The sequence below is a fragment of the Diabrotica virgifera genome, chromosome 3 (genome assembly GCF_917563875.1).
Source record: "Diabrotica virgifera virgifera chromosome 3, PGI_DIABVI_V3a".
Taxonomy (NCBI): domain Eukaryota; kingdom Metazoa; phylum Arthropoda; class Insecta; order Coleoptera; family Chrysomelidae; genus Diabrotica; species Diabrotica virgifera.
The window spans coordinates 116,993,231-117,009,654 of NC_065445.1; the positions used below are offsets into that span (position 1 = coordinate 116,993,231).

A 16,424-nucleotide genomic window follows, 5' to 3' on the forward strand; every position below is an offset into this window, starting at 1 on the left:
GGCTACATTCCAAAAGAGTGGAGAGAGGTTAGGATATGCTTCATTCCTAAGAGTGGTAAACGCCCTCCAGAGGAGCCGAAGTCATATAGACCCATAAGCCTTACCTCCTTTCTACTTAAAAGTATGGAAAAAATACTTGATACATATATAAGAAGCGAATATTTAACAAATATACCGCTTCACAAAGAACAATTTGCCTACCAATCAGGCAAATCCACCGTGGATGCCTTGCACTGTCTCGTAAAAGACATAGAAAAGGCAATAGGATCAAAGGAAGTGGCGCTATGTGCATTCATAGACATAGAGGGTGTGTTTGACAACACCTAATATGAATCAATCAGCGCCGCCGCAACAGCAAAAGGTATCCAACCTTCCATAACTAAATGGATTCAATCCATGCTAAACACTAGGAAAATTATTACCTACCTAGGAGGCAAATCAACTACTATAAAAGCAGTAAAAGGTTGTCCTCAAGGAGGAGTCTTATCACCTCTACTGTGGTCGCTAGTGGTTGACGACCTCCTAACAAAGCTCAAAAGAGCAGGATTTCGTGCTCTGGGCTATGCTGACGATCTAGTTATAGTGGTTAGAGGCAAACATGACGGTATTATTGCCGAACGCATGCAGCAGGCCTTAAACATTATAACCCCTTGGTGTTCGAGGGAAGGGCTATCAGTTAATCCCAACAAAACGACACTTATTCCGTTCACTAACAGGAGGAAACTAACATTACAGCCTCCGATCATGAATGGAATAACCCTTTCTTTCTCAGAAGAGGTTAAGTACCTAGGAGTCATCCTTGATAGGAGACTTACGTGGAATGCACACCTCACTCATATTACCACAAAAGCAACAAGGGCTTTCTGGATGTGCCGTAGGCTTTTTGGGAAAACCTGGGGTCTGAAGCCAAAAATGATCTACTGGTCATATTTAACGGTTCTCAGACCCATTATCACTTATGCTGCGATGGTTTGGTGGACCAAAACAAAGCAGCAAAAGGCAATAAACGAGTTGCAAAAAGTGCAACGACTTGCCTGTATTGGGATCACGGGTGCAATGAGATCGTGTCCTACCGCAGCCTTAGAGGCAATGCTAGACCTTCCTCCACTACATTTACATGTACAGAGGATCGCTCTAGAAAATGCCTATAGGCTGACACAGAATAAATCTCTAAAACCCAGTGACTTAACGGGACATCTTGAGGTATTAAGGGCTGGAACAACCCAAATCATGAAGATGCCTACAGACGTAATGCCTGCAAAACAAAATTTCGAACTCGCGTTAGATGTTATTATTAACGACCGCGAGTTGACAGAAAACGAAATCGCTCAAATCACAAAAGGTGCCTTCACTTACTATACTGATGGGTCAAAAACAAACGAAGGAGTAGGAATAGGGATCACAGGTCCTAATATTAGGATATCCGCAGCCCTTGGAAATGCTCCAACAATATTTCAAGCAGAACTATTAGCAATAGAGTTCTGTGCTCAAGAGTGCCTAAGGAAAGGCCTCAACTCAGCAAGAATATTTATTGCATCTGATAGTCAGGCTGCTTTGAAGGCTCTGAAGTCCACAACTTACGAGTCAAAAATAGCCTGGAATTGCAAACAATCCCTTAGACAACTGGCAAGTCGCAACAAACTAACGTTGCTATGGGTGCCAGGGCATAAAGGAATTGTCGGAAATGAGATTGCCGATAGTCTCGCAAAGGAAGGAGCTTGTACTCCTTTCATCGGACCTGAACCATTTTGTGGCATACCAAAAAGCCGCATAATGGAAGAAGTTCGAAAATATGAAAAGGAACTCAGTGCAGCCTACTGGAAAAATGTTCCAGGCCAAAGACAGGCAAAAAGGTTATTACGCCCCTCTGCCCGGTACGCGAAATTACTCTTAGAGCTTCAGAAATCTGATCTCAGAGTAATCACAGGAATTCTCACTGGACACTGCTCACTCAGATATCATCTCTGTAAAATGGGCATACTGGACAGTGGGACATGTAGATTCTGCGATGAGGCAGATGAGACGTCAGAACATATTATCTGCAATTGCAGAGTAATTGTTCGGCAACGCCATAAATATCTGGAACAGGTATTCCTTTATCCTGATCAGATTACAAACCTAGCTCCAAAACGGATAATGGACTTTCTTAGAAGCCTAGACCTTTTGGACTAAAATATAGATGTAGGGTATACACAAAAGATCTTATAGGTCGCAGTGTAGTAAGGTCAACTGGGCCAATCGACCCCTTTTGCAATCTACAATCTGCAAGTACTATCTTAAGGTTTTGGTCATGCTCAGCCTCAGATGAACCTGCAATAATGAGGTCATCAAAATATACTCCCACCCCGTCCAAATCACCAAATAGTTCATAGTTGTACTTCTGAAAAACTTCCGGGGCGCTACATATTCCAAAAGGCAACCTATCAAATTTAAACCTACCAAAAGGTGTTCCGAAAGTGCAATATTCTGAACTTTGTTCATCCAATTGCACATGAAAATACCCATCTTTCATATCAACAACTGTAAAAATATTTTTACCACCTAGCTTATTTGCAATTTCATCGACTGTGGGGATCAAAAAATGCTCACGCTCTATAGCTTTATTCAAATAAGTCGGGTCCAAGCATAACCTTAAATCTCTATTTACATTATTCTTTTCAACTATGACAAGAGGGTTTAACCATTTAGTGGGCTTATCAACTTTCGAAATGACACCTTGATCTTCTAATTCTATTAATTTTGATCTAACTCTAGCATATAAAACTCTAGGAACCCTCCTTACACGTTGAACCACTGGTACAACATTTTCTTTTACAGTTATATGATGTTGACCTGGAAACTTGACTAACTTTCCATCAAAACAGTTGGATAAGCCTTAATAACATCATTAAACGTTTTAAAATTAGCACCCTTATTTTCATAAACCTGTGTACTATTAATTCTTTTAATTAAATTCAAGGTTACACAAGCTTCCAGGCCTAACAGAGGTATCTGATCATTGGCTTTTACAACTTCAAATGTCAAAACATGACCTACATTATTTTTAATATAACAGTTTAATGCAACTTTACCAAGAGATCTAGTTTTAAAATCAATACTACCATATGAAACTAGAGTCACTTTTGACTTAAGCAAACAAGCATCTGGGCACACCAGATTCAGTACATTTAATGGCATTACGCTTACCTCAGCACCAGTGTCTAGTTTTAACTTGATTTTCCGCTCATTTACCTGGAGCTCCTCTGTCCACATGCGGTTGCTGCCCTCATGAACCGCCCCAACATGCCTGCCTAATGAGCTTACATAAAACTCTTCACCTTCGCTGTCAGTCTGTTCATGTTCTTCGACATGATGTACCCTTCGTTTGGACCCACTTGCCTCGTCCGATCCAAGTTTTCCCTTACTTTTGCAAACATTAGCAAAATGATGTCTCCCTTGGCACTTGGCACACGTTTTGTTATACGCCGGACACTTTCTTGGAGGGTGAGAGTACCCACAAAACCTGCATGATTCTCTGTTACCTGAGCTGTTACTGTTACCACTACCACTATCTGCTTGCTTAGATGGTTTGATAAATTTGATAAATTTTTGCTGGTTTCTGAAGCACGACAAACGTTTATTGTTTTTTGTAGAGTTAGAGACGTTTCTCTAAGCAATCGTTCTTGGGTGCCCTTTTCAAAAATGCCCATGACTATCCTGTCTCTTAACATGTTATCTTGATTCGGGTACTCTGTGGTTTTTATGGCTTTACGAAGTTCCGTCACGAATGAGTCAAAAGACTGACCCTCTTTCTGCACAACACTATTGAACAAGAATCTTTCAAATATTACATTTTTCCTGGGTGCACAATATGCCTCAAACTTGTCCTTTAATTTTTCAAGAGTCAAATCACCTTCAATGGTAAATGTATTGTACAACTCCAATCCATCATCTCCTACAAGACTTAAATAACAAGCAACTTTCTTTTTCTCAGTTTTCTCGGCTAATCCAGAGGCCTCCGAATAAATTTCAAATTTCTGCCAGAACTTTCTCCAGTTGGCCGAAACATTGCCATCCAAACTTAGAGGCTCAGGTGGTCTAAAAACAAGATTTTCCATTTTCTTCTTAATTGGTCACTTTACCTTTAATCACATGAACACCTGCCACCATGTATAATATTATAAATAATGCCAGAGACAGTTATTATAGTTCTTTATTAATAGTTGAACAACAATGATCCCGCACAAGAATGAGTAAACAAACGAGTGACATAAGGCAGTGACTAATCATCCGCCGGACGGTATACGGTATCGGATATGTTCCGAATACCAACATTATAATACAATATTAATGTTAATAAATGAAATATAAATATTTTGACGTTTCACAATTTGACAATTCACTTTTAACTGCAGTGCCTTAAAAATTTTAAAGCACTAGTGCCTTAAAGTAGCATTTTTAACGCTCCTATGGGGTCCTAAAAATTGCATTTTTAACACGTTTGTAGAAAAATATATTTAAAAACACTAATATATTCTTTCCACACCTTTTCTGGACTGATACATACATAACTTAAAACATTTTGAAGTATAACTTCAAAAATATAATATGAAAACTATTTAAAAAGGCAGTATAACTATTAACTAACCTTTGTTTGTTGTTTCTCTTCCCACAAATTTTAAAACGCAACAACCATACATAACCAAACCGTCAACTGTCCAAATCACAGCTGCGCTACAGCTGCCATATTGGATAATTTTTGACATGTCATTTGAACATCCAATCAGAACAAAGTTATAATGCGCATGCGCCCGGATCGTAGGTTTTAACATATAAAAATTCACCCTCATATCGCGCGTAAAGAAGTATAACTTCAAAAACAAAAACAAAAACAGTGTCAACACAAAGATCAAATATTACAATATGTATTAGATATGTGGTAAGGCAAAACCTGATATGTCAAAAAACGTGATTTTGCAGCAGATGTGTTTAAAAGTTCGCATTGTTGTTGTAATAGTGGACATATCGGAAACTAATTTTATCATCTACTGTTTACATGGATGCGTTTAGCCATGTAGGGTTTTGTCATCATATTCTTCATCACTCAATGTACATATTAGCATTAAAAACGAAAAATCGATAATTTTTGACATATCGGGTTTTGCCTTAGTACCACAGAGATAACAAAGCTAAAGGGAAAAAAAAGGAAATAACATTACAATATAAAAAAAACAAACAAAGTTTAAGCTTAAAAATTGGTGATAGAAATTATATTATTAACATCCAGTTATATTTGTATGTTCAACAAATGGTTTGTAAATCTATACAAGGAATTGCAGAATATATTGCAAGTGATTTAGAGAATTCGCAAGTCTAAGTGTTCGTGGTAAAAAACTTTCGTGGTAAAGAATATTTAAGGAAGCGCTGCATAATTTGGAATGGGGTGTGAAGGTTAATGGAATTCTGATAAATACAATCAGATATGCAGACGATACAGTTATTTTAAGTGATGATATGAATGGATTACAACACCTTTTAAATGCCATTGACAGAGTGGGAAGAGAGTTTGGCCTAAATATAAACTGTTCAAAAACAAAGTACATGGTATTTAGCCGTTTGGCCCATCAAGATTCACGGTTATATGTTGATGGTCATATGATTCAGAGAGTACCCAGTTTTAAATATCTTGGTTGCCATATTACTGAACAACTAGATCCAGATAAAGAGATAAAATGTAGAATCGAGATAGCCCGCACGACATTTTTAAAAATGAGGTCATTCTTCTGTAATGATACCTTGCAACTTCAACTTCGAAAGCGCATGATTAAATGCTACATTTGGTCAGTCCTCTTGTATGGTGTCGAAGCATGGACATTAAAAATATCCACCATTAACCGTTTGGAGGCCTTTGAAATGTGGCTGCACAGACGTATTCTAAAAATACCATGAACGGCTATGCTGACAAATGTGGCAGTCCTTAAGAGAGCAAATGCTACCCGCGAGCTGCTTGATAACATCAAATATAGAGAGATGGCCTATTTTGGACACGTAGTAAGGGGAGACCGGTATAATATTCTTCAACTTATTATGATGGGTAAAATCGAAGGACGCAGAGGAATTGGTAGAAAGCAGGCCTCTTGGTTGAAGAATATCCGGGAGTGGACAGAAATAAAGAAAGCAGAACACCTATTTAGAATAGCTCGAGACAGAGACAGTTTCGCCATGTTAATCGCCAACGTCAAGGGGACTTGATAGGGCACGTTAAGAAGAAGAAGGTAAAAAACTCTTGTAGGTATAGTTATATCTATGGAAGCTTATATGAAAAGTTTGAGTTTGTCTTGTTGACTGAGTGGGAACAAAAAGACTAATTTTTGACAGAAGATCCGGACAGCTACGCTTACCATTAATAATGTTGAATAAGACTGTCAGACCTTTTCTTTTTCTACGGGTTTCTAATGAAGTAATATTCAATAATGATTCAATATCCGTGTAGGTACGATATATATGTTTTTTAAAAGCTACATATCTGAGAAAGGTATGCTGAACTCTATCAAGTTTATTTTTGTCGACTAGATAATATGGAGACCACACAGAGGAACAATAATCAAGATGAGATCTAACAAGTGAACGATATAAAATTTTCATTGAATTGATATCTGTAAAATTACTAGAAGTTCTTTTAATGAAACCAAGCATTTTCATAGACTTTTGGGCAACGCTGCCGTGCTTAGTGAAAACACTGTATCTGCAAAAATCTGAAAAAATTTAATTTTTACTTCTTTCTAACCCAAATGTGCATATAAATCTTATTTGCTTACTAAAAATGACGTAAGTTAAGCCAAAACACATTAAACACCGCATCTTATGCTGTATCTTGTGTAAATGTATACGAATACTTAAACAAAACTCGATTTTACTCAAATGTGATGTCTCTGTACAGCAGAATGGTACTAATGTAGTGTTTAAAGCTGAGTGAAGAGTCTAATATTATGCCCAGGTCTCTGATTTGTGTGCATGATTGCAATGCTTGTTCGTTGATAGTATAGTCATGTGTAAGCAAATGGTATGAGTATGATATCTCATCATCATCAGTAGCTCGACAACCCTTTTTGGGTCCTGGCTTGTTCTAGGATTTTCCGCCATTCTGTTCTGTTCCTTGCTTTGTTCTTCCAGTGGGTAATTTCAAGTGTTTTCAGATCTTGTTCCATGTATCTAAGTTTGGGTCTTCCCTTTGACCTTCTCCCTACTGGTGTTTGCCTCATTATATGTTTTGGTGTTTCGGTCTCCAACATCCGTTCAACATGGCCCATCCAGCGCAAACATCCGATCTTTATGGATGTTATTACATCGGGTTCGTTGTATGCTGCGTATAGTTCAAAATTATATCTTCTGCGCCATATGTCATTTTTTTTTCACCCCCTTATATACAGTATGTCCCTGTAAGTTGTATCCATATGGAAAACTTTTTGAAGTTATACTTCTTTACGCGCGATACGAGGGTGAATTTTTATATGTTAAAACCTACGATCCGGGCGCATGCGCATTATAACTTTGTTCTGATTGGATGTTCAAATGACATGTCAAAAATTATCCAATATGGCAGCTGTAGCACAGCTGTGGTTTGGACGGTTGACGGTTTGGTTATGTATGGTTGTTGCGTTTTAAAATTTGTGGGAAGAGAAACAACAAACAAAGGTTAGTTAATAGTTATACTGCCTTTTTAAATAGTTTTCATATTATATTTTTGAAGTTATACTTCAAAATGTTTTAATTTATGTATGTATCAGTCCAGAAAAGGTGTGGAAAGAATATATTAGTGTTTTTAAATATATTTTTCTACAAACGTGTTAAAAATGCAGTTTTTAGGGCTCCATAGGAGCGTTAAAAATGCTACTTTAAGGCACTAGTGCTTTAAAAATTTTAAGGCACTGCAGTTAAAAGTGAATTGTCAAATTGTGAAACGTCAAAATATTTATATTTCATTTATTAACATTAATATTAATAATACAACTTGCGCAATTTGAAAAAGGTGGTTTAAAAGGTTTTTTTGCACGATTGATCATTTTTGACTGTTTACCGTGACAGATTTTACGTCAGTAGGTGACATTTACTAGCAACTCGACGGTAAGTAATCCAACTCGACGGTAAGTACTCCAACTCGACGGTAAGTAATTCACTTACCGTCGAGTGAAAAAATCTCTTAATTTTAATTTATTTTTTGAAAGAATAAAGAAAACTAACGAATTATTTATTAATATTGAAACTTATGGTACAATTTGTTAAATTATTTAATGAAATCCCACTTGTTTGGGCTGTGGTTTCACTTCTAACAGAAACTCCTGCAGAATCGCATACATTAGTAGTATCCAACATTTTTCTCTTCAAATACGCGATCAAAGTTGAAAACTTGGAAATATCAATGCCATCATAAAGAAAAACGGTGAATTTAATCATTGAATATTGTGCCCAGAGGCTTCCAGGAGCTTTCAACTGCATATGTCTTTGAACGAAATATGCCAATAGAGTCTTTTCTTCGATTCTTAAATTCTTGCCTTCGCACCATTTTTTAAAACTTTGGTAGGTATTTTGATAACGGATTTTGGATTTTTCGGGAATAATTGCGGAACACCCTTCTTCCCAAGCCCGTTCAATTTCTTCAAATTCACTTTCGCTCATATTTTAATTTATAATAATCAAAATTGTACTTAAAATTATTGACAACTAAATAAAAACTCAATGTTGTTCTGAAGCTATTTTCTTGTGGCATTTTTATAATCAAGTATATTCAAATGGGAAATAAGCCACAATTTTACCTAAAAATGATTTTATTAACGTTTCGACGCCCAAGTCGGGTGTCGTTGTCAAAATACAAAATAATACTAAATAAACAAAAATTTTGTTGCTTAGTAAAAAATTCTTCTAATAATTTATTTAATCTGACTCATTTATATCGGCAATTCAGACACGTATTATACATTTTAAAGTAGACGACTTTAAAATGATATTGCCAATATTGGATTGTGGCTTATTTCCCATTTGAATATACTTGATTATTCTTTTTCTCATGATCATCTTTCAGTGCGTCACAGTTTTTCGATTTCTTTCTAAAGCATTAAATTGTATGTGACAGAAAAAAAGGCACGTCGGTGATTACTTCTAGTTCTGTGATTATTCTAGTTGTCGATAGATGGCGCCATAATTAAAAAAAATAATTTTTTTTAATTAGATAATAATATTACAAATATAATCTGTATAATTTATAAGACTATACAAATCAAAGAAAATACCATTTTATAAATGCAAGAAACACATTTGATTTGTTTTTATTCTAAATTGAAAATAAAATGTGACAACTGTCAGATTTAACAAAAATGTCATGTTAGAATAAATGTCATAAATGTGTATTATCACGGACTTACCCTTTTTCCTATCATTTGTGACGCACTGAAAAATGATCATGAAAAGGACAATATAAAAACTCAATACTCCATTGTTGTTATGCACCCTAGTTACTACCTAACAACCAAAGTATCTATCTTGATAAAATGAATGAAACTAGTCAATATGACGAAAATGTTTAATTTTATAATTTATAATGGTATCAATCGTGCAAAAAACGTTATAAGCATGTCGAACGTTAAGGGTAACCGATCTCAGACAATAATTGCAGTCGTCGCACCGCTCCTCCTCCAAACAATTGTCCTCGATCGGTATAAAACCCTTACCGTTCTCCATACTTAATATACTATTTATTATAATATTGTGTCTTTGGATTTGTCTTCCTTGGGCGTAAAATAATAAAACATCTATTTTTATATTTCACTTGTCACCGTGATGTATAATTATGTATATCTGAAAGGTAAGTAGCATGCGGCTTGATGGCCTTGTTGGTAGAGCATTGGACCAGAGATCAAAAAATCGAGAGATTGCGGGTTCAAATCCCGGACGATTCATACTTTTTTCTTTTTTTTTTTAATATTTGGCATTGTTAAGTTTTGGTTCATTTTTGGTAATTATTGTTAATTTTTTGTATTGTAACTGTTAAGTAGGTATATTTATTTCGTTGAAATTATATATAAACTTCTTACGTGCGTACAAAGTACACACACATTCTTTTTTATTATTAATTTTACGAAAAAAAGTTATTCATAAAAAGCTCTACAATGTCCAAAACCCAAGATTCAAACTTCAAATATCAAATTTTGTGAATATTATACGAGGCATGTCAAAAAGTTTGAATTTTACTCAAGAGTAAAATAGCTTTATTTTTCATAGTATTGAAAATTGCTGTTATGAAAAGTTGTTCGTAATTAAAAACTATATTCTAATACGCAATTACATCCTTCTAATTGAAATTTTTTATTTGAAAAATTATGGATAACAAACATTATTTTCAGTTATTTCAATTCTGATAACTCTTTTATTATTGATTTTACGAAAGAAAGTGATTCTTAATAAAAAGTTCTGCATGGTCTAAAACCTAAAATACATCAATCTTATGTCAAATTTTATTTTATACGAGGTATGTTAAAAAATATGAATTTCGCTCAAAAGTAAAATACCTTTATTTTCCACAATATCGAAAATTGTTATTATGAAAAGTTATTAAGAATTAAAAACTATGTTTCAGTATGTAATTACATCCTTCTAATTAAAATATTCTGAACTATGAAAGTACTTTACTTTTGATCTAAATTTATCTTTTTTGACATACCTCATATAAAATTGATAAAATTTGATATAAGATGGTTGTATTTTATGTTTTAGACCATGCAGAACTTTTTATAAAGAATCACTTTTTTCGTAAAATTAATAATAAGAGAGTTATCAGAATTGAAATAACTGAAAATAATGTTGGTTTTCCATAATTTTTCAAAAAAATTTTTTTTCAATTAGAGGGGTGTAATTGCATATTAGAATATAGTTCTTAATTCCAAACAACTTTTCATAATAGCAATTTTCAATATTGTGAAAAATAAAGCTACCTTGAGCGAAATTCATATTTTTTGACACTCCTCGTATAATATTCATAAAATTTGACATCTGATGGTTGAATCTTAGGTTTTGGACCATGCAGAGCTTTTTATGAAGAATAACTTTTTTTCATAAAATTAATAATAAAAAAGTTTTCCATATGGATACAACTTACAGGGACATACTGTATATGTCTGAGGATTTTTCGTTCAAACATACCTAATAAGTTCTCATCGTTTTTCAACAGTGTCCATATCTCTGATCCATATATAAGGACCGGTTTTATCATGGTTTTGTATATTTTGCATTTGTTTTTTCTCGGGATGTTGTTAGATCTTAAATGTTTAATTAGTCCATTATATGTTTTATTAGCAATATGTATTCTTCTCTTAACTTCTCATGAGTGTGATATAAATACATTGAGCCACCATAGCAGTGGCTTCTTGTTAAATAAGTGACTAAATCAATTTTAAAATTAAAAAGCTTAAAAACCTTAAAATTGAAAAAGTGTATTATTGACAATTTTGTATAGGCCATTTCAAGACTTTGGCGTTTATGTCACTGCTGGGAGGCGGTGACATACAACATTAATAAGTGTATTCTCAGAGAGTCAGGGACTAGTTGACGACAAGTGGAGCATGCCATGACTAAAAAAAGTCAGTGACAGGGTCAGCAAACGAAAATATTTTATTTGTTTATATTTTTTGAAAAATAGGTACTGTCTTGAAAAGGTTAACATGTACTATTTTTTCCAATTGTAATTTTGTTGTTTGAATATTATTATATACTTTTTTAAAATCAAATATATCTGACGCCATCATTTCGGCTATGAAGCTAGTTTGATGGCCTTAAACACATCCTCCTGTTCATGTCTGTCCTATGATGAATTCTACTATCATTTCAAGAACAGCAACTACTTTGAGTTTAATAACTTCTTGACTGCTATAGATTGGCAGGAATGCTTAGGTTATAGCGATATAAATGTATCAACTCAAGTCTTCAAGGAAATTCTTGCTACAGGTATCGCTTTTTTTGTACCTTTGAAACGCTATAGATCTTCTACTTTTCCTAAGTGGTTTTCTCATGATCTTAGATGTTTGACGAGAGAAAAGAAGTATGCCCACTCTCTGTACATGAAGAATCGGTCTGATGTTAATTATTCCAATTTCTCTCGTCTCCGATCAGAATGTAAATGGTTGTCTGATGCATGCTTTTCCCTGTATATTAGAGGTTTAGATGCTGAATTGCAGAATAACCCTTATTCTTTTTGGAAATATATTAGGGATAAACTGTCTAGTCACAGCCTTCCTGATTTGATGTTTTATAATGAACGCTTCTAATGGACAAGGTATTGCTAATGTATTCAAAGATTTCTTTCAGACTGTTTACTTACCCAGTAATAACGATTTCAAGTTACCCAGTGCACATTTAGATAGCAATATCGGTGCTTGCTTCAATATCACTGACTTTACTGTCACTGATATTTTTGATGGTATATGTTCTCTTCCAAACAAAACTTCCAGCGGACCAGATGGTGTTCCCAATTTCCTTTTAAAAAAATGTGTCGCACTGTTGTTGGGCCATTACTGTTATTATTTAATAAATCCTTACAATCTTCTACATTTCCAGGTGCTTGGAAGGAGAGTTTTGTTGTACCCATATTTAAAAAAGGTAAGAAGAATGACAGAAAATTATCGTAGTATATGCATTCAATCCGCAATTCCCAAACTCTTTGATAGTTTGGTAGCTAAGCAGCTGTCGTGGGTGTGTAGGGGTCTGATTTCTGAATCTCAGCACGGTTTTTGCAGACAAAAATCTACAGTAACGAATCTAGTTTGCTACCAATCTGATCTCTTAAAGCATATGGAAGATCGTAAGCAGATTGATGCTATTTATACGGATATATAAATATAATAGATATTTATTCAGTAAGGCATTTGATCGTGTTGATCACCAAATTCTCCTTAACGACGTTCTACACTTTCGGCAAAGAATTAAGGATTTGCATGAAATTTTGGTATCTTATAGTTTACTTCTAAAAACTAAGACTTGATTTTTTAAAAATTGTTTTACTGTGCCGTTTAATTACTATTAAGGGTCAAAGTTAAGTTTTAACATGGGCTCTTATGGGAATTCTTAAAAAATTAATAACTTTTGACCCAAATTTACGATTTTTAATTATTTGTGCTTAATTTAAAAGTTTTTTGGTAAGGAATAACATATTAAAAAATGAGGATTGTTTACTGTCCCATTTATTTTTTATTTATTTATTACAATTAATTCCATAATTTATTCCGTAATTTCCGTAATTTATTATAATTTATTTTTATAAGTATTCAATACTGAAACATATGATTTGAGTATTCTGCTATAAATGCATTGTTACCAACTTTCGCTTGCATATAAGTTTCCCCTCCTTTCCTCTGAGAGGCATACCCCGCAACGAAGGTGTAGAACGTTGTTAATAAATTGGCATCCATAGGTTTTCATGTCCATTTTGTTAAGTGGGTTAAAAACTTTTTATCTGGTCGCACCCAACGAGTTAAAGTGGGTGGTCTTTTTTCTGATGTTATTACTCTAAGTTCTGGTGTTCCACAGGGTGGGCATACGTCTCCCCTGTTTTTTGACTTATTTGTTAATGATATCGTTAATTGCTTCTTATATAGTAAATGTTTAATGTTGGCTGATGATGTAAAATTTTGGCGAGTTGTGAATGATATTGAGGATCAGAAACTTTTACTGGCTGATATGGATCGCTTATTTGATTGGTGCATTTGCAATAATCTTCAGTTATGTGTTGAGAAGTGTTGTTATATTAGTTTTTCCCGTAAGTTAAACAGAATTGATACTGCTTATCACATAGACAGTAAACCTCTTAGATATGTCTCGTCTGTTAGAGATCTAGGTGTTATCATGGATGAAAAGCTCTCATTTGTCGAACATATCAGTTCATTATCTGTAAAAGCTTCTAAATTACTTGGATTTGTTAAAAGAAACTCCAAATACTTGTCTATTGATGCTGTTAGGTTGATCTATTGTTGTCTAGTCAGATCTATATATTAGAATATTGTTCGGTAGTTTGGTCTCCGTACCATCAAATTCATATTGACACTATTGAAAAAGTCCAACATAAGTTCCTAAAATACTGTGCTTATAAAACTCAGACTTATATTGAGAACCATGATTACACTGGGATTGAACAACGTTTATCATTAGCTCCCCTTAGTGTTAGGCGTGATATTTCGGGAGGTGTCTTTGTTTTCAAAATCATTAATGGACTTATTGATTGTCCCAGTTTGTTGGATAGTATAAGATTTAATGTTCCATATCCAGGTTTACTCTACAATGTTACCTTTAACACAGCCTTTCACAGAACATCCTACGGTAGAAACATGCCTTTAGATAGATATATGTGCTTCCTTAACGGTTTTGATATGGATCTGTTTAATATAAGCCTGGGCCAACTGAGGAGATCTCTTGCCATGTGATAATTAGGTTTCATCTTGCAATGTTGTTGTATTTTATTATTGTATTTGTGTTTTGTATAATTTTATTGATTTGTTTCAGTTACATGGGTACATTTTATATTTTATTTTTCTAACTGTTATGTTTCGAATATCTTGCCTGGTGATTTTTCAAGCCTTTGCTTTTCTTATTTTTACTTTTTATATTTTAATGAATGATTGTACCTCATTTTTTTATTGTGTTTATTGTATTTTTACTGTTAATGTGGTTTTCCCCTGGATAAATAAATAAATAAATAAATAGACGCCCTGAAGGGCACTAAGGATTATGAGAAAGAAGAATCAAATATATTTTGTGGCAGTTAGATGTTTATTTATTTGTACTCAAAATTTGACCTAGTTTTGCCTTTTTATCTCATTTATTTATAGACTTCAGATTAGCTTTCTACTGAGATTAGCTTTTGTTTATATTTCCTTAATTCTAATGATTTTTTCAGCAAGAAACACCACCGAAATTTACTGAACTTTGTATATTATTATTGTCAATTTTGTCTAATTAATACATCATTACCTAAATAAAGCTTACTATTTCCTATTATTTACATACCTATTAGCAGCTCGGCATACTCCTTTTTATTTCGTTTTCTAGGTTTCCTAATTTTTAAGTTTGGGTTTGGGTTTGAAGAATTATACCTAAATGTACCTACAGAACAGAGATATTAGTTACTAAGAACAGAATACAGAATCAACATATATTTTAAACGAAGTTCTGCACGTGCACATACCTTTGCATATATTGTTTAGTTTACATAAGAGGCAGGAGTTTGCACTGGTGTTAAGTGTACTGAATGACTCGCGTGAATACTTATAGAAAGACGTTCCCTGAAGTTTAAGGAATCTATGCATGTCAGTATTTTTATGTTTTCTTAAACTAAACTTTATATAAACGGAAATGTGCTTTATTAATTTTTAACCTCACGCAAATTTTCATTCCGCACGCCTAACCAAACATTAAGTGACATGTGACATAGTGACATTTCGACACATTTGCCGTTGTCAAATGATCACGTGATCAATCGTAGCTTGTTAAGCTTGTCACACACGAAGAGCGTGTGACGAGTAGTCGAGAAAGTTGAGTGGACGCACAGGATTATTTAGCATAAAAAATACGCTGTGTCTAGGTACACGCTAACGTGTACGCAAACAAAAAAGTTAGGTACACGCGAATTATACTTCATCAAGCCAGTGACGTCATTATTTAGCGTGCCCAGTGACTTTATATTTTGGTACACGCTATTTTGATATGTTTATAGTGTTTGTTGTTTGTTTGATAGAAAATATTTTTATTAAGGAAAGGGGAAGGGAAGCAAAACTATTCAGATGTTTCAAACTTAATTGTAATAAAACAATATGTATATAAAAGTATATATTCAGGTTAGTAAAATAAATATTAGTTAACATGATATACATATACAAAATACTGCTAAAATAATTTTTATACGTAAGTTAATTATATCAGTTTATATTGGTGTTTATTTTTGCTGTGGTGTGTATTTTTATTTATACTGGGAGTTGAATTTGTTACGATTTTCATAGAAAATTGGTTATAACTTTGTAAATACCCTGTATAACATAATAAACCTTTATATTTTTGTGATATGGAAGTTAAGAAGATTTCGAACATAAAATAAAATATAGGGTGTTCCATTTAAAAAACATAAGTTTGGTCTGCCACTATATTTTCGAACGCCCTGTAAAATTCTAACTAATTTTATTAATTTTGTAATATGAATGTCAAAGTTTGCTAAAATTTTTGTTACTAACTTTTATTGCTATATATTACCATAGCAGATCTACTGAGCTTTATCACACTAATTAATCGCCCCGTATATTTTATCTTATTACTTCTGCTACCCTTAATCACGAATTTTTGTCTCTTATCTTTTTCATATTGTTTTAGAATGTTGTTAAACCCATTAAAAGAACTAAATAATTGTCCACGCTCCA

At 33.8% G+C, this 16,424-nt stretch overlaps 2 protein-coding genes across 2 annotated transcripts in view; one reads left to right on the forward strand and one right to left on the reverse strand.

Moving 5' to 3' along the window:
- Positions 1 to 15,452, reverse strand: part of LOC114338946 (DNA-directed RNA polymerase, mitochondrial) — a 101,371-nt gene extending 85,919 nt beyond the window's left edge. The window contains exons 1-2 of the mRNA XM_050646872.1: positions 15,203 to 15,452; positions 15,025 to 15,120 (exon numbers count right to left, since the gene is read on the reverse strand). Of these exons, the coding sequence (XP_050502829.1) occupies positions 15,025 to 15,120; positions 15,203 to 15,323 (217 nt within the window). The 5' untranslated portion in view covers positions 15,324 to 15,452. The remainder of the gene's footprint in view (positions 1 to 15,024; positions 15,121 to 15,202) is intronic.
- A 334-nt stretch (positions 15,453 to 15,786) lies between these two features.
- The window catches only part of LOC114334574 (phosphoribosyl pyrophosphate synthase-associated protein 2), a 59,059-nt gene continuing 58,421 nt past the window's right edge, over positions 15,787 to 16,424 (forward strand). The window contains exon 1 of the mRNA XM_050646874.1: positions 15,787 to 15,851. The gene's annotated coding sequence lies outside the window, so the exon portion shown is untranslated. The remainder of the gene's footprint in view (positions 15,852 to 16,424) is intronic.